At 33.9% G+C, this 22,860-nt stretch overlaps 3 protein-coding genes across 3 annotated transcripts; 2 read left to right on the forward strand and 1 right to left on the reverse strand.

Annotated features, from left to right (window-relative positions):
- The first annotated feature begins 2,321 nt into the window (after positions 1–2,321).
- LOC111485040 lies at positions 2,322–2,831 on the forward strand. The gene has a single exon (XM_023131727.1). It carries the CDS (start codon positions 2,322–2,324, stop codon positions 2,829–2,831), a length of 510 nt encoding a protein of 169 aa, XP_022987495.1.
- Positions 2,832–4,124: 1,293 nt separating this feature from the next.
- On the forward strand, positions 4,125–21,646 carry LOC111485690. The gene is made up of 44 exons (XM_023132676.1): positions 4,125–4,216; positions 4,280–4,458; positions 5,267–5,342; positions 6,037–6,111; positions 6,216–6,299; positions 6,763–6,839; positions 6,950–7,004; positions 7,094–7,142; positions 7,258–7,395; positions 7,987–8,065; positions 8,363–8,441; positions 8,544–8,587; positions 8,704–8,898; positions 9,004–9,079; positions 10,075–10,155; positions 10,231–10,311; positions 10,722–10,798; positions 10,889–10,943; positions 11,044–11,092; positions 11,276–11,413; positions 12,214–12,295; positions 12,386–12,464; positions 12,760–12,806; positions 12,990–13,201; positions 13,412–13,499; positions 13,615–13,734; positions 13,830–13,948; positions 14,034–14,106; positions 14,190–14,309; positions 15,029–15,097; positions 15,212–15,382; positions 15,474–15,521; positions 16,547–16,688; positions 16,824–16,921; positions 17,274–17,418; positions 17,516–17,604; positions 17,708–17,818; positions 18,508–18,582; positions 19,208–19,273; positions 19,398–19,586; positions 19,665–19,775; positions 20,251–20,331; positions 20,520–20,708; positions 21,287–21,646. The coding sequence occupies exons 2-43, from the start codon at positions 4,366–4,368 to the stop codon at positions 20,700–20,702; spliced, it is 4,119 nt and encodes a 1,372-aa protein (XP_022988444.1). The 5' UTR covers positions 4,125–4,216; positions 4,280–4,365; the 3' UTR covers positions 20,703–20,708; positions 21,287–21,646.
- On the reverse strand, positions 20,768–21,993 carry LOC111485694 (60S ribosomal protein L19-1-like). The gene is made up of 2 exons (XM_023132682.1): positions 21,761–21,993; positions 20,768–21,489 (listed from the first exon to the last, which is right to left on the reverse strand). Exons 1-2 carry the CDS (start codon positions 21,870–21,872, stop codon positions 20,987–20,989), a joined length of 615 nt encoding a protein of 204 aa, XP_022988450.1. The 5' UTR covers positions 21,873–21,993; the 3' UTR covers positions 20,768–20,986.
- Positions 21,994–22,860: the final 867 nt, after the last annotated feature.

The following is a 22,860-nucleotide window of genomic DNA, read 5'->3' on the forward strand; positions in this document are numbered from 1 at the left end:
TACAAATTAAAAATTTTGTTAAATAGGTAAAAAAAAAAAAACTATTAACCTTATATTACTGCTAGCTAACTGTAGTAAATTTTTATGGCACCCGGTAAAAGAAATACACGCCGATGCCGTTTAAATAAATAAATAAATAATAAAAGACCAATTTATCCTTCTATTTATTAAAATAATTAGATAAAAAGCGCAAATCCAGCTAAGTATTATTACGTGCTTTGTTATGTTTAATTAAAAATTAATTAGCTTAAATATGGGTTGGCCATTCTCCCATATCTTCCAAAATCCGCCACCTTCTCGGCTAGGTGGACTCAATTATTGGGTGGTTCACGTAATATTTTATCTAACACTAAACCACTTAATTATATCTAATTTTACTTAATTACAACAATTGATCATTTATTTTTTTAATACAAAATGGCTCAATTTTGTGGGAAATGTGAGCAAAAACCCTCCTTATTTATTTTTTAATGTAAAATTGGTTAATGTAGTCAACAACAGTCATAAGCATACACGTTAGTAACAGTGAAAACCAAAGAGGAAGGTTTAAGATTTGGATTCATAACAACCGATCGTTTTTTTTTTAATGCAAAACAGCTTACTTTTGTGTATGTGGAGTACGAAATGTGAGCGAAAACAGTCACAAGTATGCACGTTGTAACAGTGAAACCAACGTTCCATTCAAAACAACAGATATTTTATTCTTTATTTAAATAAAACATATAATTTTTATTGTTGAGAGTAACCGTCGTCCACTCTCGAAACCCACCATTTTCTTATCACATATATAAAAACCATCGGCTACGAACAATGAACAACGAGCAAGAAACAAGAAAATTAGCAAATTTGGTGTGGGAGACAGTAGAAGGAGCCAAAGCAGGTTTGAAAGCCAGGGTGGAGTATAGGACTTTTTGTTTAAAGGCAGCTGTTTGTTTGTGGTGGTGTGAGTATGGCCACAATTAATAAATATACATAAATTTGTGGCATGGAGAGTTTGGTTGGTGATTGCCAATGCCAAGTAAATCGAATCAAATTTTGCCATTATCAATCATTAGTTTCGGTCCTCTGTCTTCATCACCACCACACAACCCCTCACTCCTTTTCCAAATATTTAAAAAATTTTATAACGGGTTGGAGTCTGTTAGGGAAAGGTTTCCACATACCCTGATTTACGTATTCGTTGGCATACCGACCCGTGTTTGATGTATGTTGGACAGAGGTTTCCACACCCTTATGGGGTGCCCTAAGTCCTCACTAGCACACCCTAGTGTCTAACTCTAATACCATTTCTAATAGTTAAAACCCCACCTCACTAACAAACATTAGATGAACACGACTCTTCATAATGGTATAATATTGTCCACTTTGAGTATAAATGCTTTGATTTGAGCTTCCTCAAAATACCTCATACTAACAGAGATAGTATTATTTGATTATAAACCTATGATCATTCATTAAATTAGTCGATATGGGATTTTCATCATCCAACACCTCCTCTCGAACAAAGTACGCATCTCCTTAATCAAGGCTCGACTTTTTTTTTTTTTTTTGAGTCTTGGTCATTTTTTTACTATGCCTTCGAGGAGACTCGACTCCTTTTCTTTTGGAGTCCTTTGTTCGTTCGACATTTGAGAATTTATCAATCTATTGACACGACTAAGTCTATGGCATGACTCTGATATCACGATAAACAAACACGACTCTCCATTTTGTATATTAATCAAATTTTATTTGGGCTATTTTTTATTTTTGTTAAGAAGGTAGATAAATTAGCAAAAATATTTATCCAAAATGAAAATTTATACAAAAAAAAAAAAATTATATATATATATATTTCACAATAAGAATTTTATTATTTCTGTTGCCGACACTTTCCCTTCCGCCGCACCAAATTTATCGCAATATTCTGCCAAATTAGGTGCACCAGAATCTTCTCAAATTTATTTTCAACCCCCCATTGCTTTAAAAATAATAATAACATCAAATAAATAATTTTGTTTTTGTCGTTACAGTTTACAAGTATTATATTTTGAGCCCTATTTTAATAGCTAAACTAATATAAAGTGATATTTTGGTTATATTATTATTTTGTTCACTAATATTAATTTACAAAATAAATTCAACAATTTCTTAAAAAGCGAAATAAAAATAAAAAGCCAAAAAAAAAAAATATATATATGACTTTTATAATTTAATTAAAATAATACACACTTTTTTTTTCTGTGTGTGTGTGTGTCGTATTCATGTATAAATTCAAGCACCGGCGGCGAGAGAGATTCCATTATAGGCACAACATCCACTTTCTCCAACACGCTCTCTCTATGGGGAATTCTGCGTCTTGTGCGCCTTCAATGGCCTCCAATGGTGCCGCGAAGGTCTTATCCTTAGACGGAAAATTGCAGAGCTACACGAAGCGAGTGCAGGCCGCGGAACTAATGATCGAGCATTCCGGCAAATTCCTCTGCGATTCCGCTGATCTCAGCGTCGGCCACCGGATTCAAGGCCTTTTGCCAGACGAAGATCTCGAGTGCCGGCGATTGTACTTTCTACTTCCGATGGATCTCCTCTACTCCGTGCTAACGCTCGAAGAAATGAGATCTCTGACTTACACCGCCACAAAGGCTCTGAAACATGGGAATTCGAGTGGATTTGGAAGGATCTTCCCTGTTTTGATCACTGATCTCTGTATTTCTCTGTCGGATGTGAATCGATTGAAATCGGCGGACGGCGATCGAGAGAATCGAAGTTCGAAACCTGTGCAGAGATTGATGTCGAAACAGAGATCGTGGAAGCCCGCGCTCGAAACCATTGCTGAAACTTCGTGCGCGTAGAAAGAAAGACGATCGCAATCGCAAAATGTGTGAGATTAATTACATTACGGAATAATTGGTTCCAATTTTGCTTCGATGGTCGTAGATATAATAAACATTGGAAATTTTATTATTATTTATTATTTTATTTTATTTTATTTTATAAGTCTCGAGTAATTCCTAAAATAATTTTTATAACAATATAATATTAGAAATTTTATCGAGATATGCAGATATTTTTCTTTAACCGTAAATTTTCCTACTAAATAGTAAATAAAACGAATTAACTATATATTAACTTTATTTTATTAATTTTAAAAGTTAAATATATAAGTTGTCAATCTCATCATTTAAATTAAAAAAAAAAATCAAAACTCACCATATATATATATATATATATATATTTCGAAAGCTTTTTGTACCCCTCACGTATAACAAAGTCAATAACATGATATTGTCCACTTTTAATATAAGTTCACGTGACTTTGCTTTGAGCTTTCCAAAAGGCCTTATACTAATGGAGATAATATTATTTGATTATAAACAGATAATTATTTTATAAATTAGTCGATGTGAGACTTTGATTAAGTGGATGAGTTCAAATGTTTTTCCTTTTTTAATTTTATTTGTGTCCCTCCTTGTGAATTTGAGCTCAAATGTTGAATTTAAATTTTAAAATTGATTTCATATTATTCTATATACTTTACAGCACGATTTTTTTTATTTATTATTTTTTACAACTCATCTCATCGTTAAATTATTTATATATAAATAAGTGACGCATAAAATTACAAAAAGTGACATATTAATTAGTTTTGGTTCAATCAAAATTAGTTAATAAATCCTATTTTAATTGTCGAAATTTTTAATATTAATTTTTGTTCTAATATATATATTTTTAATATAAGACCTATTTTCTTTTTGAAAAATTAAAATTAATTAGCCTATTACATATAAGTTTTAAATTTCAAATTGAATAGAAATGTTTGATAACTATTTATTTATTTATTTATTTTATAATAATTTTATAATCACTATTTTTTATTTTCGTACTTCATTACTTATTTTAAACATATTTTAAAATATTAAGTTAAAATTAAAAAAAAAGTGTTTTAAATTTTATTTAGTTTTAAAAATTATACTTAAAATTAAAATACGTTTTTAAGAAATATGAAAAAATTATTAAATATATATATATATATGTAAAATTAAAGATAAGTATTTCCACCACCCAAATGAAATGAAATTAATTTGTAATTTATTTTAACTAAATATTATTATCTTTATTATTATTATTTTGTAATTTAAAGCAAGAAATTGCTCTTTGATCACGTTGACGAAGATTAGTTCGTTTATCGATGGCGGCAATCCTCGTCAGTAACACGCAAGCATTCATAAAATTGCAGGTGAAAAGCAATAAAAGATCACAGAATAATAATTCAGGGCCCAATTTGTTCTCGTTCTCGCAGATCAACGTGCTGATTTCTGGTATCTCAATTTTCAACTGCTTGGAGATTCACAGTCTTCAGCTGAGAGCAGCTCAACTCTCTCATCAATGGTGTTCGTTGGGTTTATTGGTTTGGATGATCTGAGCTTCGAATTAGCTACTTCACTAATCCGTGGCGGTTACAGAGTCAAAGCTTATGAGGTACTTATACGAGTTTGTTATACTTATTTCATCTTCCAATTTGGTTTCTGTTGTTGAATAGACGTAGACACTTTTACTTCTCGATTGTTATCCGATGTTTAGTTTGAGTGAAGAACCGAAGTGAATGCATTCAATATCATTAGTGTCAGTTCTGGGAGAAATGAAGAGTCGTGTATTCAATCATCTTTGTTTCCATTTGAGTTTGTCGAGTGGAAAAGCATGATGTTAGAACAGAGTTGTGAATTTTGGTGGATATGTACGGTCTTACAGAACTGATCCCGAATATTGAACTTGTAATGGAAAATGAAAGCTCAAAGACGAGAATCTACATTTCTCTTAGTCGTTTTGCTCCATGTTCATGAAGAAACGGTGAATGTTTTATCATATGTTCATATTTTAACCATTTTTTTTTTGTTGGTCTACTAATTAAATTGGGTTGTTATGCATTTGCTTTTATATTAGAAACAGTAATCCTGTTGGGAAATACTTCCCGAACCCTAAAAATTGCGCTTAACCTTGGAAATTTTATTCTGTTTCATTGAAGCCGGGGATACATGTATTCACCGATTTAAATTGATAAGTCTTCTTCATTTAAAAAAGATCATTTCTAAGTAGATTCAAAGATGATCTGCGAACGTCTTAACTTTTGAATTTGTAAAAGTAACTGTTTCGTGTTAAAAAACACTAAGCAGCATATTCGATTCTGCAGATATCCCTCCATTTATTTTTGTTGTTCTTGGTTAGCTTTCAGTGTTATATTTGAATAGTGGCGATAGGTTCATATTAACTGCTACTATTCTGTCTGCAGATAAATCAGGCCTTGACAGATAAATTCTCGAAGTTAGGGGGAATAAGCTGTGCCAGTACTATAGAGGCAGGGGAAGGTAAACTGCTTGCTTGGTTAAGTTGATTTCTATTCTATTATAATATAGAATCTTTGGTTGGGCTACCTTCCTTGGTTTGAATAGATCGAATGGTTTAACTTGGTCTGGAGTTGGATCTTAGTCATTTATTTCATTGATATGCATGTTTAATATTAACTAAAGCCCCTTTTATTCTTATGGAGTACTGATATATGTCACTTTAATATAGCTATGCAGTTCATTTTGGTTCACATTCCAGTCCATTAAACAATATGGTATTTTTTTCGAAAGTTTTGAATTGCCAAGGATTAAATTAACTATATTCTTGCTTTTAAAGGAATGGATAGCTTAAAGGATCACTGACTAGGGATATATGCTCGATTCTAAATCACAGCTTCGCCATCAACTAGGCAATCTGTGTCTTTGTAGAAATATGAAAAGCAACTTCGATTGATATAATTTAACTCTTGGCTTAAGTTGAACAAAAGTTGTCGTGATCTAATTCCTGAAAGCTAATGTTTGAACGAGATATTGAGGAAGTGCTTCTCTATGGGCTATATATTGAAACATTGTGCATAGCAATTGGACATATAACTACAACAGGTGGCATTGCTTGTATTAGATAGTCGTATATCTTACTTATAATGCTTGCCTTATATCTTTTGATGACCTCTTTACACATTTCTTTCTGACTTGGTTCTTTGTTTCCTTGCAGATGTTGCAGCATTGCTTGTATTGAACAGTCATTTCAATCTGATAAATGATTTATCTTTTTCTGATGCTATCCCAGGTTTATCTGAAACTTATTGCCATGATTTTAATGAACTTTGGGTAAATATTATATTGATGTATCATATATGATTATTTTAAGTACTTAACTCTGTTAATTGGCAGGGTTGCATAAGGATGTTGTTGTTGTTCTTGTCCGTTCAACTATACTGGAGAAGGATGTCCACAACTCGAAAAAGCTTTTTACAGGCAATTCCACCCTAACTTTCTCAGTACTTTGATGATGGAATGTGAATATCAGATGTCCTATCTATTACTTTCATTATCTATCACCAACTTTTTTAAATGGGCCACTTTATTTTTTTGGTTAGGCTTGCGGAGTAGGGATTTTTATTTGTTTTCTGTTTACCAACTATCAAGCAATTGTATATTGGCACCTAAAAGATGGTACTGTTGCAGAGAGTGTTTGCAACATTATGCTCTCTAGCATTGGAACAATTTTCTTTTCATATCATTTACAGGAACTGTATTTGCAGGGAAAAACTCTAGCAAAAACTCAAAAGAAATGAAGTTAGAGTCTGCAATGGAAGACATTTCTTGTTCATATGTTAAAATTTTGACGCTAATTTTTTAAGTGTCTTGTTTTAAAAATGTTGCATTTACAAGTCATTTGATCTATACCTTTGTGACGGTCACTTCCCCTTTTCTGCAGTTAATTTTGAGATACCTAATCTTGTTGAAGCATATGTCTTTAAGGGTGTTTCTGAAGCTCTGGACGGTCAACTCATGGTAGTTATTATATGTATAGCATTTTTTTTTCTCTTTGTTTTTGTTGTTTAAAATTGGATAATGGTATTTTCTTTGCCGTCACATTGAATGATTATTTATTATCTGCCCAGATGATAACTTCGGGTAGGGCAGCTGCACTTTCTAGAGCTCGACCCTTTCTATCAGGTTCGTTCTCAGTATAAATGTTTGCATGCAAAACCTTTGTTCCTTTTACCATGTCCTGATATCAACTATTTTAAATTATTGGCTTGCAGCTATGTGTGGAAAGCTTTTCATTTTTGAAGGTGAAGTTGATGCTGGAAGGTATCTTTTGTTTGCAGGAACATGCCTATGCATAATTAGGATGGCTTTTTCTCCATCGACGATTAAGCAAAATTCAAACACATTGACGTATTTCCTGCTTTTATGCATATTGCAGTAAAACAAATATGGTAATTGAGCTCCTTAAAGGAATTCATTTTGTGGCTTCGCTGGAAGCTATTTCCCTGGGTATTAAAGCCGGAATTCACCCCTGGATAATCTACGACATTATTTCAAATGCTGCTGGGAATTCATGGTGAGTTCCTTGTAGTTGCCTGATTATTTTATTATTCTTGTTCAAAGTACTATAGGGAGAATATTTGAAGTGCACTTTAGAGAAGTTTATAGTTTTAGTTCCCTATAGCTACCTTATGGTTAATTAAATATTTAGATCTGTACATGGGTTTAGCATCTTTGGTAGGTGATGATCTATTGAACTATATGTATGGCGTTTCATTTTCAGTTCAATACTATGTTCAATACTGGAAATATATGTACATATGTTTTTCATCTCTTGTTAAGTAGAAAATGGTTTGTTTATTTCTGAAGATCAGTAAATGTGGGGTCTATACCTTAATGAAATCTGGAACTCCCACAGTACTCGAGCACCTTATTAATCTCTTTATGATTTAAGAAAAAGATTTAATATATGTCCAATCTCCTATAGTGGTGATACCAAACAAGATCTATGTTGTTCAATCTGTGAATTTTTTAATCAAAATAATATAGTATGAAATTGAAGTCTTAATTGATTAACAATGCTAATCAATGTTATTTATTTGTTCATAATCTTCTTACCAGTGCTTTAATAGTATCATAATTTTGGGTGGGTGGTCTACATTTGCAGGTTTTTCAAGAATCATGTTCCCAACTTGTTAAAGGGCAATATTAGACCTGAGTTTTTGAGAAATTTGGTTCAAAATTTGGTAAGATATCATGCAATCTGTCTAGCTTTTATTGCGTTCGTCATCAACTATCTTTTTATTATAATGGTCCATGACTGAATTAGTTATCTTATCTTTGTAATTGTTAGAAGTTGCAGTTACCTTTAAACGATAACAAAGTTCAAAATCATCTATAGATCAAAAGATCTTTTATTTCTCTTGAACCTTGCAGTCATGTCATTACTGAAAAATTGCCGTATATGAGATTGTGCATTTGTACCTGTGATTATTACATATATTAGTTATTTGGCATAACTAGTGGAATCTCTCTTGCTGAAGGGGATTGTCATGGATAAGGCCAAGTCGCATACTTTTCCTCTTCCGCTCCTGGCAAGTGCTCATCAGCAACTTATGCTTGGTAAACACACGATGCAACTTTAAAGTAACTCCTATATTTGAGGTTATCTCAATATATACTAATCTGGTTTTTCTCTATCACCTTTGCTCATTTTCTTTTCAGGTTCTTCTCACGGCGATAGAGATGAAGACGGTTTGTTAGAACAGGTTAAAATGGGAAATATGGAATTTTGGTCTTTTGAATCATGCTATTTCACAATTTAGATGCCTATTCAAGATGACATTATTTTAACTGCCATCTAATTGTTCAGAAAATCTGTCAGGTATGGAAAGGTGCATATGGAGTAAATATTTCAGACGCGGCAAATACGGAAATATACAGCCCTGAGCAACTAGCAAATGAAATAATTTCGAAATCAAGCTCTGTTATTCGAGTGGGTTTCATTGGTCTTGGTGCAATGGGATTTGGCATGGCAACTCAACTTATCAGATCAAATTTTTGTGTGATTGGTTATGATGTAATATATTTCCATCTTTGTCGATTTATTTCATTATTTCCAGAATGGATTTGTTAGTTCATTTAGCGGGAAAAAAGCTGAAAGGAACCTTTTTCTTCATTATAGGTGTTTAAACCAACCTTGACTAAATTCTCTGATGCCGGTGGTTTGATTGGAATCTCGCCTGCAGAAGCTAGTAAAGGTGAACAAATCAAGAAAAGAACAATGTTGAACGCACTTCATTTTTACTATTCTGTAAACAGAAAATTTCATACACCGTTAATATATACTGTGATAAATTAGGATTAGCAGGTCTGCTGAAGAAAGATAAGGAAAATAAAATTTAACATATATTTTCCAATTGTTGATCGTGTAATTTTTTTAATTGTTGTTTTCTTAAGAACTGTTTGTGTAACTTAAAACGTGTGGATTGCTCATCCGTCTAAAAGGGTTCATCAAATTTTCTTCTATAAAGATTAATCAAATTTTCAATGATTCATTATGAATTGTTGTAGTTTTGCTGAGTTAACTGGAATATCTAGAACCGCTGCTGTTAAATTGTATGAATGTAGTTACAGATTGTTTAGTCCTTTGTCTTCTGGTCAAATGGTGTCTGAAAGTTATCAAAATCCTATAAGTTGTTGAGCTATTTTGTTTTTGCACCTATACACTGACTATTGATGGATATTCGGTAACATGAATGGATTTTAGTTGATTTAGGAAAGAAGAATACATTATAGTGGAAATGTTTTAAAAAGAAAAAAAAAGCTTGGGAAGCACTCTAAGATTGGAGAGAGAGAGAGAGAGAGTAAAAAAGGTAAAATATACTATTGATAACAAAAATCCCAAAGTAATTTGAATCTCTAATGATAACATTTTCTACCATCAAAAGGTAAAATATACTATTTTGCATCGCAATTATTAGTTGATTTAGCTTCACATCTGCTTCAATTGACGTGTTCTGACTATATTTAAAACCATTTACTATGTTGTAGCTGTTGGATTACAACATTATTGTCTTCAGTGGTAGGGCAATCAGTTTTCTGTTGAAAACTGATATATGGCTTTAGTAGCATCCTGGGCTCAATAACTTGTTTTCAATTATATATGTACAATATGTAGGAGCCACTATCCTATTATAGTTTACGAAATGAAAGAGCCATTTTCTCCTTGTTCCCTAAAAATTTCCTTTTTCAGATGTTGAAGTGCTTGTTATTATGGTGACAAATGAAGCACAAGTGGAGAGCGTTCTGTATGGAGAAGCTGGGGCTATCTCTGGTACACTTACTTCTCAGCATACAATTTCTTGTATATGAGCTGATACTAATTCCATAATTTCCTTGTTTTTTATAGCACTTCCATATGGAGCTTCGATTATTCTGTCATCTACAGTTTCTCCTGGATATGTGAGCCAACTAGAACAACGCTTGGGAAGTATGTCCTACAGAATTTACTCAATATTTTTAAGATAAATGCTCTTTATTAAGAGAATGTGACCAGTATTTCAAATCACTATGCAATTGATGAGAAATCTTGTATACGTCAACTGAAGTTATTCTAAATCACTGTGCAAAATCAATCTTACGTCTTTCTGAAGTACGTCAGTGGTGCATATGTCTACTTAGCTTGAATAAAAAAATTCCAGTAAAACTATGATTGCTTGATCCTCATTCAGTGTTTGAACTAACGTCATCCTTTAAATCACTATTCAATACTAAGTCTTTCTAAAGTACTTCCATGACGTTTATTATATGTTTACTTAAGCATGATTAAAAAATTCTGCCGAACTTGAATGCTTAATACTTAATCGGTGATTGAACTGACATCATTTCTTAATATGTAAGATGAGGGCAAGAATTTTAAATTGGTTGATGCTCCTGTTTCTGGTGGTGTTCAAAGGGCCTCAAACGGAACCCTTACGGTGTGCTTTCTGTCTCTCAAATGACTTCGGTTCCTTTAAATTTTGGGTTCCCTTACCTCAAAAAGTGATGATAGCTATTTTCTAATGCAGATAATGGCTTCTGGGACAAATGAAGCACTTAGGAGCGCTGGTTTAGTCCTCTCAGGTAGTGAAGCTGAAAAGTGGCATAAGAATTATGTGACATGTTTTGTTGCCAGATATTAGAAGATGACATGCCACTTTATTTGGTTTTTATTTGTTAACAGCCTTGAGTGAGAAGCTTTATGTTATTAAAGGAGTTTGCGGGGCAGGAAGGTATTTCAATATTCCAAGAATTGATCGGCTCACATTTATGTGATCGTTTGGGTGTTAACCAGAGCCTTCAAATTTTTTTTCAGTCAACCATCAGTTTCGTGTCATCACTACACATTCATATGGCTATGTTGTTTCTCTGAGTAATGGTTAGCCTGACCAATATTTTTCACATACTAATTACAGCGGCGTGAAAATGGTAAATCAATTGCTTGCTGGAGTTCATATAGCATCGGGTGCAGAGGCAATGGCATTTGGTGCTCGACTTGGTCTCAATACTAGAATTTTATTTGACGTCATCCTAAATAGTCAGGGAACATCCTGGTACATCCTTATCTTAACATTGTCCAATTACTGTGAGATTTTTCATCTTTTAAGGCATTTTTGCCAGATATTCCAGAATGGAACATTGCTTGCCTTTTCCGATGTAAGCACTATTTTGGTAATTGAATCTAAAGCCATCCTCTCAGCCACTCCATTCTCACATCTAACTTGTACATACGTATGTTTTTGTAAGTGCATTGTCAGTGTTCATCATGCAATACCTTTATTTATTAACTAAAAAATCTACTAACAAGAATTGGAAAAGAAGAGCTAGCACAGCCTGATTCTAGCTGAATCGTACAAGTTATTGTATCTGGTAAACAAATTAAAATATATTTTTTTCATTTTAGTATAGAGTAGACACTGAAGGTCTGGCATCATCATCTATCGTAATTCACAATTAATAAAACCCATTCGTGTAAAAATAATTAAATAAATAATAAAAACAGATGAATAACAATCACCATGACAAAGTAGATCGAAAACCTGAACAAATATGGGGATTGGTTAGAAATTAAAACAGTTCAATGTTATTTTATGTTCCTACCATTACAGGCTTGCATCCTTTTATTTTGTTTTATTTTATTTTTTGGATAAGAGTTTGCATTCGTTCTTGTTAACAACTTTGGCCTAATAAATAATAGAAAAGCAACCATTCCTGGGATCACAAGAAGCTAGACTGTCAATCTTACATATAATCATTCTTGCAGAGTTGGCCGCCTCCAAGAAACTTAAATGCATAACGTTTTCCCATCCATTTTCCATAGTAATAAAATTCTTCTACCCCCATTTGGTTGCAGGATGTTTGAAAACCGAGTTCCACATATGCTGGATGATGATTATACACCATACTCCGCACTTGACATCTTTGTGAAGGACCTGGTCAGCACAAAATATCCATTGATGACTTCAAAGGAAGAAATTGTAATCCTATAATTATCTCTCAATATAAAAAAAAATTATATTCTACAGGGCATTGTTTCTCGGGAATGTGCATCTCATAAAGTTCCTCTGCACTTATCCGTGGCGGCACATCAATTGTTTCTGGCAGGTATGGCACAATGTGGCCATTCATTGCTATTTAGTTACTTTCTTTTTTTAATCATTTTTATCCAATTACAATGTACATGATTGATGATACGAGATAATGACTCACTCATTAACCCAGATAAGACAATATCAGATTCTTATAAATGTGACAAACGAAAAATTGGGCCAATTCAGCCGCCTTTTGCTCAGTTTTATTAAACAGTAGAAAACAATAACTTTCTTGTTGAAAATAGTGCTGGTCCAATTGCATCTTTCACAACAATTTAGGATGGTATCTGTGTTTTGATGTATTTCAGGTTCTGCTGCGGGCTGGGGTCGTCAAGATGATGCTGGAGTAGTGAAGGTATGGAGAAGTCATGCATCACTTTGTTTCAATAAAAGCACATTTCTAAGAAAAAATGTGACAGCTAATAATATCCAGAGATAGTTTTGTGGAAATCAGCTTATTTTAATGAGTTGAACAAAAGATAAAAATCCATGATTCTGTTGCAACATATGGTCTACTGAGTTCCATGTGATGCCATAGGTTTATGAGACGCTTACAGGTGTTAAGGTTAAAGGAAAACCTCCCACTCTTAAGAAAGAAGCTTTGTTGGGATCTCTTCCTCCTGAATGGCCGCAAGATGTAATTGCTGATATTCAACAACTAAATGAAAGAAATTCAAAAATTTTGGTTGTGCTGGATGATGATCCAACGGGAACTCAAACTGTTCATGATATTGATGTTTTAACTGAATGGTGAGCTTCATTCTTTCTAAGACACTAATATGGTTTTGTGGGACAGTTGTTTAGCAACGAACCAGCCAACTTTATACAATGAATTTATTGTTTTTCATAAAATATAAAGTAAGGTGTTGTGAACTTCAAGCTTGTTTAATCTAAAGAATGTACATTTGCTTCCGGAGTAGGTAAATTTCAAGTGGTTTAATCTTCACGTGATCTTTGCAGGACCCTTGATTCACTTATTGAACAGTTTCGTAAAAAACCCAAATGCTTTTTTATCTTGACCAACTCAAGGTCACTGAGTTCTGAAAAGGTAGATATCCGACTCCCTCTCCCACCCACCACTTGTTCCCGTACTATTAGAATATAGTTTTTCTAGTGTACCAATATCGTCAATTATAGTACTGAGTATGCTACAAGCTTTACAGGCTGGGGCATTAGTTGAACAAATCTGCATTAACTTACGTGCTGCATCCGAGTGTGTCAAGCATAGCGACTACACTGTAGTTTTGAGAGGTGACTCAACCTTACGAGGTCATTTTCCCGAGGTATATAGAGTGGCTTAAGTAGTATCTCAGTTGTTACCTGGCAATGTTGGGTCAGAACTTAATTGTCATAACATGAGAAAGTCTGATTTGTCTAGGAAGCCGATGCTGCTATTTCAGTCTTAGGTGTAGTGGATGCATGGATCATTTGTCCATTCTTTTTCCAAGGAGGCCGTTATACTGTTGACGATATACACTATGTTGCGGATTCTGATGTGTAACATTCTTTTCCTTTAATGAATATTTTGATTATTCATGATGGTTTAGTGAGCCTGCATTGTTTGTTATGAACATGTATGCAGGCTTATCCCTGCGGGGGACACTGAGTTTGCAAAAGATGCTACTTTTGGTTATAAATCTTCAAATCTTCGTGAGGTTCGTCATTTATTATATTGTGCTGTAAATAAAAATCTAGTGTAGTAATTTCTTAACGTTTTTCTCCCATCTTCTGATAATAGTGGGTTGAAGAGAAAACAGCTGGACGCATACAAGCTGACACTGTTACGTCTATTTCTATTCAACTTTTAAGAAAGGGTGGCCCAGATACTGTTTGCAAGCACCTATGCAGCTTAGAGAAGGTATGGTATATATGCGGATATGCCATGGAACGGAATATTGCATTTTCTTGTCTCGTTTAACATATTTTTTCTTATTTATTATTCATCTTTCAATTTCAGCATCTTCAATCCACTTTATCCCCAAATCCTAGATGTATGGAAGCTGTAAGGATATTGGATTGAAACAATAAATTGTTGCAAGTATAAACTATCTTGCTCTCAATTCATTTATTTTGAAAGAGATACACGTTTTTATAATACAAAAAGACAAAAAAAAAAAAAAAAAAAAAAAAAAAAAAAAAAAAAAAAAAAAAAAAAAAAAAAAAAAAAAAAAAAAAGAAGAAGAAGAAGAAGAAGAAGAAGAAGAAAAATCCTAGATACCAGTTTAAATATAATCTATCTAAATCCGTAGATATTAGGTAATAATACATATAAATAAATCCCTAGAATATACTGGTGTGACTAATAATAAATGGGAGTGGTAATCATACTCTCACAATATTGGAAAATTTGCCTTCTGTGGCTTTTAGTCAGAGGTTTTTTTTTTTCTGAACATTTTGCAACTTTATTTCTTTTTTTTATTCAAAGCCAATGGAAGTGTCTCTTTGTGAACTCCCTTGACTATGGGGCTTTCATATTTTTGTGTACAATTCACCTTTTCAATGAAAGGTGTATTCCGTGCTATTTTTTCATTACGTAGGACATAATATTATAACCTGTCTTATGTTTTGCTAAAACAGGGAATGACATGCATAGTTAATGCCGCTAGTGAAAGGGATATGGCCGTTTTTGCTGCTGGAATGATCAAGGTAAATTCCCTCTGGTAGTATTCTGATGTCTCTTTCCGAGTTTTCCTTTAAACTTACCTGATGTTGATATTTTATTACTGAAAATACTCATCAGATTATTTTTTTACTTGACAGGCAGAAATAAAGGGCAAGAGTTTCTTGTGTCGAACTGCTGCCAGTTTCGTATCAGCCAGGATTGGAATAACTCCAATAGCTCCTCTTTTGCCGAAGGATGTTGGAATTGAGAAAGAGAGAATGGGTGGTCTTATAATTGTGGGTTCATATGTTCCAAAAACTACAAAACAGGTAGAATCAATGATTTTAAATTTCCTTACATTATGTGTTTTCACTTATTGTTGTGTTAGTATTTCACTTATCTACACTCATGATGTCATAGGTTCAAGAGCTGAAGTTGCGATGTAGCCCATTTTTAAGATGTATCGAGGTGATCTTGCAATTATACAATTGAATATGGGTTTTCATTCTCATTTATGCTAGTTAATCCTTCTCTTACATATATTATGGATTTCTTTTTTTATGTTGTACCTCCTTTTTTTCTGTTTGCTTTTTTTTTTTTCTTTTGTGAAAAGTGCTAATATTCACATACTGCAAGTTTATTTTATCTTATGGTAACAGACTAGGTTGTATGAAAATAGATGAATGTATAGCACCCTTGTACCCATACTAACGACCTCTTATACTCTTACTTATAAACTCAAAAGGTCGAAGCCAACAAGTCCCCTTTCTTACTACTGTCAAAGCTTATGAGATAGCACTATGCTCTTTGAATATGAAACTGGGGGAAGAATAGCATCTTGGTTGTATGCATGGATAGCATTCAGCCTCACTCCAAAAACGTACCATACTGAGCCTCATCTTCCAAAACCTTACAAAAACCTCTCTCGGCTCCCATAGATTGTACACTCCCTCAACCATATGCTCCATCTCCAATATGGAGACACTTCAAATTATGTAACATTTTCCTATGAGACTTTCCAATGATAATGCATGTGATAGTTAGCAGGACAAGATGAAGCATATGTAAGAAGATGGACACTTCATAACAGAAAAGGTTGGAAATTGGTCATGTTTGCACACCTTTTGTTGTCACATAATTGACATTCTTACCAAAGCGTTCATAATAGTAGAAAACAAGTGAATGTAATCGATGTGTTCAATCAAGCTTAAGAGGGAACCTGGGATAGCGCCAAATAAGATAGTTTTTCCTTCCCAATTTATACTAGTTGCTCTTTTCCTTGAATCTGTGCTCATCCTAAATCTCTCTATTGCTGTGCTCCTCCTTTGAACATTTCCTTGTTTGTGGTCGACAGTATAGTACATACTCCTTGTATTTGAGTACAGAACATATTTTTAACATTCCTTTCATATAACTGGTGCAGACTACATTGTTTTGCATGTATTACTTTGTTCATTTTTATATTTGTGACTACTTTTCTTCTTCTCCATCAGGTTTCTGCTGCCAAACTTTCCATGAGTTCAGAGGAAGAGAGGGAGGAGGAAATCAGAAAAGCAGCTATATTTGCAGATATTTATCTCAGGGCTCACAAAGATACTCTAATTATGACTAGTCGAGAACTTATCACGGGAAAAAGTTAGTCATTCTAACTTTTCTATAGCTTAATTTATGATACTGATACATTTACACACATACTTCTACCAGTGTATATTGGAATGTATGAGGTTCTTTTTCTTGTGTTGTTGAGGTAGCTACTCGTTCTTTGATTAGGTCCCTTGGAGAGTTTAGAAATCAATGTCAAAGTAAGTGCAGCACTAGTGGAAATAGTTCAGCGGATAAATACAAAACCTCGCTACATCCTTGCAAAGGTACCAAAAACCGAGTTTTCTTCCCCCCTCTCTTTTACCTTCATGCTTAATATGTCGGCTGTTATCATATGAGGGACTCTCTCCAAACCCCGAAGTACGTGCATGCTGCAGGAACAATTGGTTCTGCCTCTTAAGCTGATCATGCGTGGTTGATATGATTTAGCATATTGGCACCTGAAATTGGGATCAAACAAGTGCTAGATGCTTAAATGCTTACATCAAAATCATATTATCAACCTGAAAAATTTGTTGTTGAACGATAGCTCACAGTTCATCAATAAAAGATAATGTGGAAAGTTTGTTGTTAGACGACAGCTCACAGTTCATCAATTTGTCTATCTTCTTAATTCAGGGTGGAATTACCTCATCAGATATTGCTACGAAGGCTCTTGGAACAAAATGTGCTAAGATAATTGGACAAGCCCTTTCTGGAGTTCCCTTGTGGCAACTAGGCCATGAAAGTAGACATCCTGGAGTTCCATACATTGTTTTTCCAGGTAAATTTAGATAAGATGTCTTCTCTTTTTTTCTAGACTTTTAAATTTGTAATAACTTGATTATGATCTCTGACTATTTCGAATTATGTTACTTAAGGTAATGTTGGCAACAGTGAAGCACTAGCAGAAGTAGTCAGTTCTTGGGCCCTTCCTGCCAGACTTTCCTCTTCAAAAGAGATTCTTCTTGTAAGGGTTATTTGATTTTAAATTTGCACGCTTTTTTTAAATTATTGGAAACAATTCTCTAGCAATATGCCCTAAATTTCTGAATATGTCATTCCAAATGAAGAATGCAGAACGAGGTGGTTATGCAGTGGGAGCGTTCAATGTCTATAATTTGGAAGGAGTTCAGGCTGTTGTTGCTGCTGCTGAAGAACAACAGAGTCCTGCCATATTACAGGTATGTTGCCATATGGTTTAAATAATAAAACATTATACCCATAGCTGAGTTATATCATGTATTATTTTATCAATTAGTTTTGCCCGTTTCTGATTACCATGTGATCTGCCTTGACAAATGGCAGATTGCTGAGATCTGTAGACTGTACGTGAATATATTCATAACATTCTTTTTATGATCCAGTTAGTTGCCTTTAAAAAAAAAAAATTGAAAAGAGATAAGAGAAATAGTATTTTACCTACAAAAGTTCTAAAAGTTGTGCTAAAATATTTTTCGTTGCTTTCATGACCTTTGCCAAAAAAGAAGAATAAAATTTTTCTTTCATGATTTTTGTTTTTTAGAGATAAAAAGATTTCATTAATGAATGTAATTAAACCCACCGATGGGCAATGATGGGTTACAAGAAAAATATCCAAGGTTAAATGATAAAGAAAGACTATAATCGCTAAGAGGTGGAAGGGTGCGAATATTTGCACCAATGAAAAGCAGTAAAGAGAGCTGTCATGATTGCATTGCATATTTATTCCTTCTCATAGGAGTTATCCAGATTATTCTCCTGTTTTTTTTTGGTTAACAAAACCCTTAGTTCATCTACAGATACTGTTAGATCCTGTTTCTAAAACATGATCAATAAAATCAGGTTCCTTGCATTTAGTGTTAAAAAAATCACAAATTCTTCAAATTTCCAGATCCATCCAGGTGCCTTAAAGCAAGGAGGGCTCTCTTTGGTTTCGTGCTGTATTGCTGCTGCTGAACGAGCCAGTGTAAGTAATGATCATTCACAAAAAAGAGGGGGAAATAGCATCGATTATATAGAATATGAAAAACAAAACTTAAAAACTTGTATCCTTTTTTTTTTTCTTTTTTTTTTTTACTCTTGCAGGATGTGGTTTTTAGTTTTAAGTGTACATTGAATATTTCTGAATTTTTTCAGGTTTCAATAAGAGGCTGCTATAGAATGTGAAAGTGTAACAAATACTACGTTCAGTTTTAATCTTATGATTTACCTAAAAGAGCATGAAGAAGTAGAGATGCTTCAAATTATTTGTTTTGCTAGTATTTTCATTCTGAAATTACGCGGAGAAAAAAAAGGGGGGGAAGAAAAAAAGAGGAAGGAATAGGACTCTGGTTTTTAAGCATTATAAATTTGGTTATTTTTAATAATAATGTCCAATTTAATGCGTATATTATTCCCTTGGATGGAACAACCAATAAAGTATTGATGGACAATGTAGCTTCGGTTCTCATCTTCTAAAACCTGCCAACCAACTACCAGGAAAATATCTGGACATGAGGCCCTAAGTAGGATGAGAGATAATTTGATATTATGTCCTTTTCGTTACAGAGATTCTGATTAAAACGTGGATCTCTCATTATTGATTTCTGTAGGTACCAATCTCTGTTCACTTTGATCACGGAAATTCGATGGAAGATCTGTTAGAAGCGATTGAATTGGTATGTTTACAGGCTATTTAAATATGTTTCCAGCACTGCCATTTGATTTCCTATCAAGTATTAATGTTAAAAAGTTTACTTGTTACTTGGTTGTAAGTTGTTTTCCTTATTTTCATCCTATTAGGGATTTGATTCAGTAATGGCAGATGGTTCACATCTTCCATTTAAGGAAAATATTGCCTACACAAAGTTCATTTCTTCCTTGGCTCGATCAAAAGACATGCTAGTGGAAGCTGAACTTGGTAGATTATCAGGAACAGAAGATGACTTGACTGTCGAAGATTATGAAGCAAGGCTGACCGATGTATCCCAGGTTACTTCTCTTTCTGCTTTAAAGAAAGGTTTTCTTTAGCTTAGCATTGAAAAATAATACTAATATCAAACAATTCAGGCTCAACAGTTTATTGAGGAGACTGGTATAGATGCTCTAGCAGTGTGTATCGGTAATGTCCATGGCAAATATCCAGCAAGTGGCCCGAATCTCAGACTCAATCTGCTCAAGGTTTAGTATACAAATATTTATATTCAAGTCCTAAATATTTTTATCTCTTCCCTTTGTATTTATAGCCTGTCGACCCTCTTGACATATTGGAGGTGTTTTTTTGTGATTAATTACAGATGGGTCTTTTGTAATCTATTTCATCAATCAATTAAATGATTTGTGTTTCCTATAAAATAAAAGAATATTCAAGTCATTGTTAGTTTGATTATGTGCATCATCTGCAGTCCATGCTAATGTTACAATCAGAAATTTTAGGCTACTTCGATTGTTCGTGGTCACTAACTGAATTGTGGCACATTGAAAGATGTCTCCAGGGGTTTAGGCGAATGGCTGAGAAATGATGTAATCTCTGTCATGAGACCAAATATTTAGCTTTTAATTGAAATTTGTTATTTGAACCTTGAATTATTGGTAATCCTTGAACTATCATAATTTTATATATGAGTTGACTGATTCTGATAAATTCTCTAACAAGGATTTGCATGCTCTGAGCTCAAGAAAAGGGGTCTTCCTGGTGCTGCACGGAGCTTCCGGTTTGCCTGAGAACCTCATAAAGGTACGAACGAACGAAACAGTTAAATAGCCGAGACATGCTCAGTTTCTTGACGTTCGTATTCAGGAGTCATAAAAATGGAACTAATTTGCAAAACACTGTACTTGTATTGCTGAATTCATGTCAAATTTTATTTCTTTAAAGAAATAAACCTGTAAGGATCGTCTCTCTTTGCATCAATTTCTCATCAGGCTTGCATCGAGAACGGAGTGAGAAAGTTCAACGTAAACACCGAGGTTCGGAAGGCATACTTGGATTCACTGAATAGCCCCAGCAAAGATTTAGTCCATGTGATGGAATCAGCCAAAGAATCCATGAAAGCTGTGATTGCAGAGAAGATTCATCTATTTGGTTCTGCAGGAAAAGCATTATGAGTTGCAGTATGATGCTTTCTTCCCTCTATTTGAACTGACAATCAAGCTACATACTGTAAAGCATATAGTTAATAAATGGTTATGCACAACTTCCATTTAACTTGTAACTTATTTTTTTTCCTCTACAATACTTATTCAAATTCTGGCATGCTATGAAAAATAAAAAGTAGCCTAAATAACAAACATTACAATATAGAACTGGTGACAAATATACAAATAGACAAATACATATGATCTTGCAAAAATAAAAGGACAATTATGCACTTATGTTCTAATCAACTGTTTTATGAAGCTTCCACTCCATAAGAAAGACATTCCCTGAATGTGTGAATTTTGTCGCTGCCAGAGCCTGTAGTGGCAGTGTAATCTTTCTGCTTTACAACGCTTACTGTAGCTTTACTGTTTCTTGCTCTCTTGGCCTCGACCTGTGCAGAAAGTGTTCTTTCTGATGCTTTTTCGGACTTGACCTTGTGAATGTTTTCCATCAGCACACGCTTGTTTTTGTAGACGTTTCCCTTCACTCTAGTATACATTTCATGATAAATATGCTTATCTATCTTCTCACATTCTCTGTATTTGCGCAGTAATCTTCGGAGGATCCTCATTCTTCTCATCCATAGCAGCTTTGTGGGTAACCTTGCTTCCTTTGTTCCTCTTCGTTTTCCATACCCAGAATGTCGTCCTCTTGATTTTGCTTCGCGGCTTTGTCGAGATCGAAACTTCGAGTGGATTGTTGTCGTCCTCTTGATGATCAAGCCATCCTTTATGAGCTTTCTGATGCTCATTCCTGACAGTTTCAAGTGTTTTCTAGTTAAAATGTTTTTAAATTGTTAATATCAGGTACAAAATTCTTTCCTGAAACAAAAGAATTCATTGTTCACTCTTTTGTTAAATCTGTATGTGGTAGAATCAATTATTCATGTTTGCCAAACCTTTTCTTTTCTTCTCTCCTCTCCTCTTAAACATGGTTGTGCACTCATAAGCAAACTTCATGACTGATCAAGTTCAACAGGAAGAAAAAAACCAGATGATAGTTCTTGGAAAGTTGTTGTACTTACTAGAATTGGCTAAGGAGATGTTGCAGGTCTCGTTGGGATCGAGCCATACTCGGCGCTTGCCACAGTCGAGACTACTGGCAGCAAGCCGCTTCTGTAGGGTGAGGGACACCATTGTTGGGGCTGCTTGTGGTGGTTTCTTCTCTGTGCACTGATGAAAGGGTTCTTCTTGATGGGTAATCCAAAAAGAACACTGCTAAACTTGAAAGAGCGTTGAGACAGATTTCTAAATGAAATTTGAAAGCTCTAATATAGAAGTGGAATGCTAGGTGGTCGGTCATGGGTTACTTGGGATGCAAGGATTATGCCTTCCCCTCGTCTTCCATATTCCTTTTGTTTGTTTGACCATACAAAAAAAGCTTGAAAATTCTAGTGCTTTCCTTGGGGCCAAAGTAAAGATGTTATTTATTTTAGTAGTCTGCTTAATTACACAATTATAAACATAATGGAATTAAATTTGAGAATAATTCGAAAAATTAAAAGAATATAACATCAGCTATCGAAGAAATTAAAATGAAGAAGCTGCTTCCTTCCACTTCCAATGACCTCTCTTCCTCTTCCTCAGTAACCCTAATTCTATATTTCACTTCCAACTCCATTAATGCCACATAAAGTTACTATGATTTTTGTTTTTTTTTTTTTTTCATGTGGGTTCCTTAAAATACCAAAAACTGTTTAAGAAAAAAAAAAATTAACGGATTCTTAGAGAATGTGGAATCATCTTATGAACAGAAAATTAGATTTTTATCCTATACTCTTCTACCAAAAAGACATATTAAGATAAATAATCCCGACACGCTCCCTAGATTTATTTATGGCCCTTAAGGAGCTGTAAGATGTGAAAATCTTATGTACGGTTATGTAATAGCGATGAGAACAGTGATGCTATTACCGACTATGATTATCTAACAGTTCAAGTATACTTGATATAGTTGAGCATCAGTCAAAATATGGTTTTTGGGGGTGGAATTTGTGGCGTCAACCTATAGGGTTTGTTATTAGAGTATCAAATTTGGTTTATTTTATGTTATATTATATTTCCTTATATATTTTAACAGCGGATGAGCCCCAAAAGCTCGAGCTTCTCGAAATAAACAAGGTAA

The sequence above is a fragment of the Cucurbita maxima genome, unplaced genomic scaffold (assembly GCF_002738345.1).
Source record: "Cucurbita maxima cultivar Rimu unplaced genomic scaffold, Cmax_1.0 Cma_Scf00010, whole genome shotgun sequence".
NCBI lineage: Eukaryota > Viridiplantae > Streptophyta > Magnoliopsida > Cucurbitales > Cucurbitaceae > Cucurbita > Cucurbita maxima.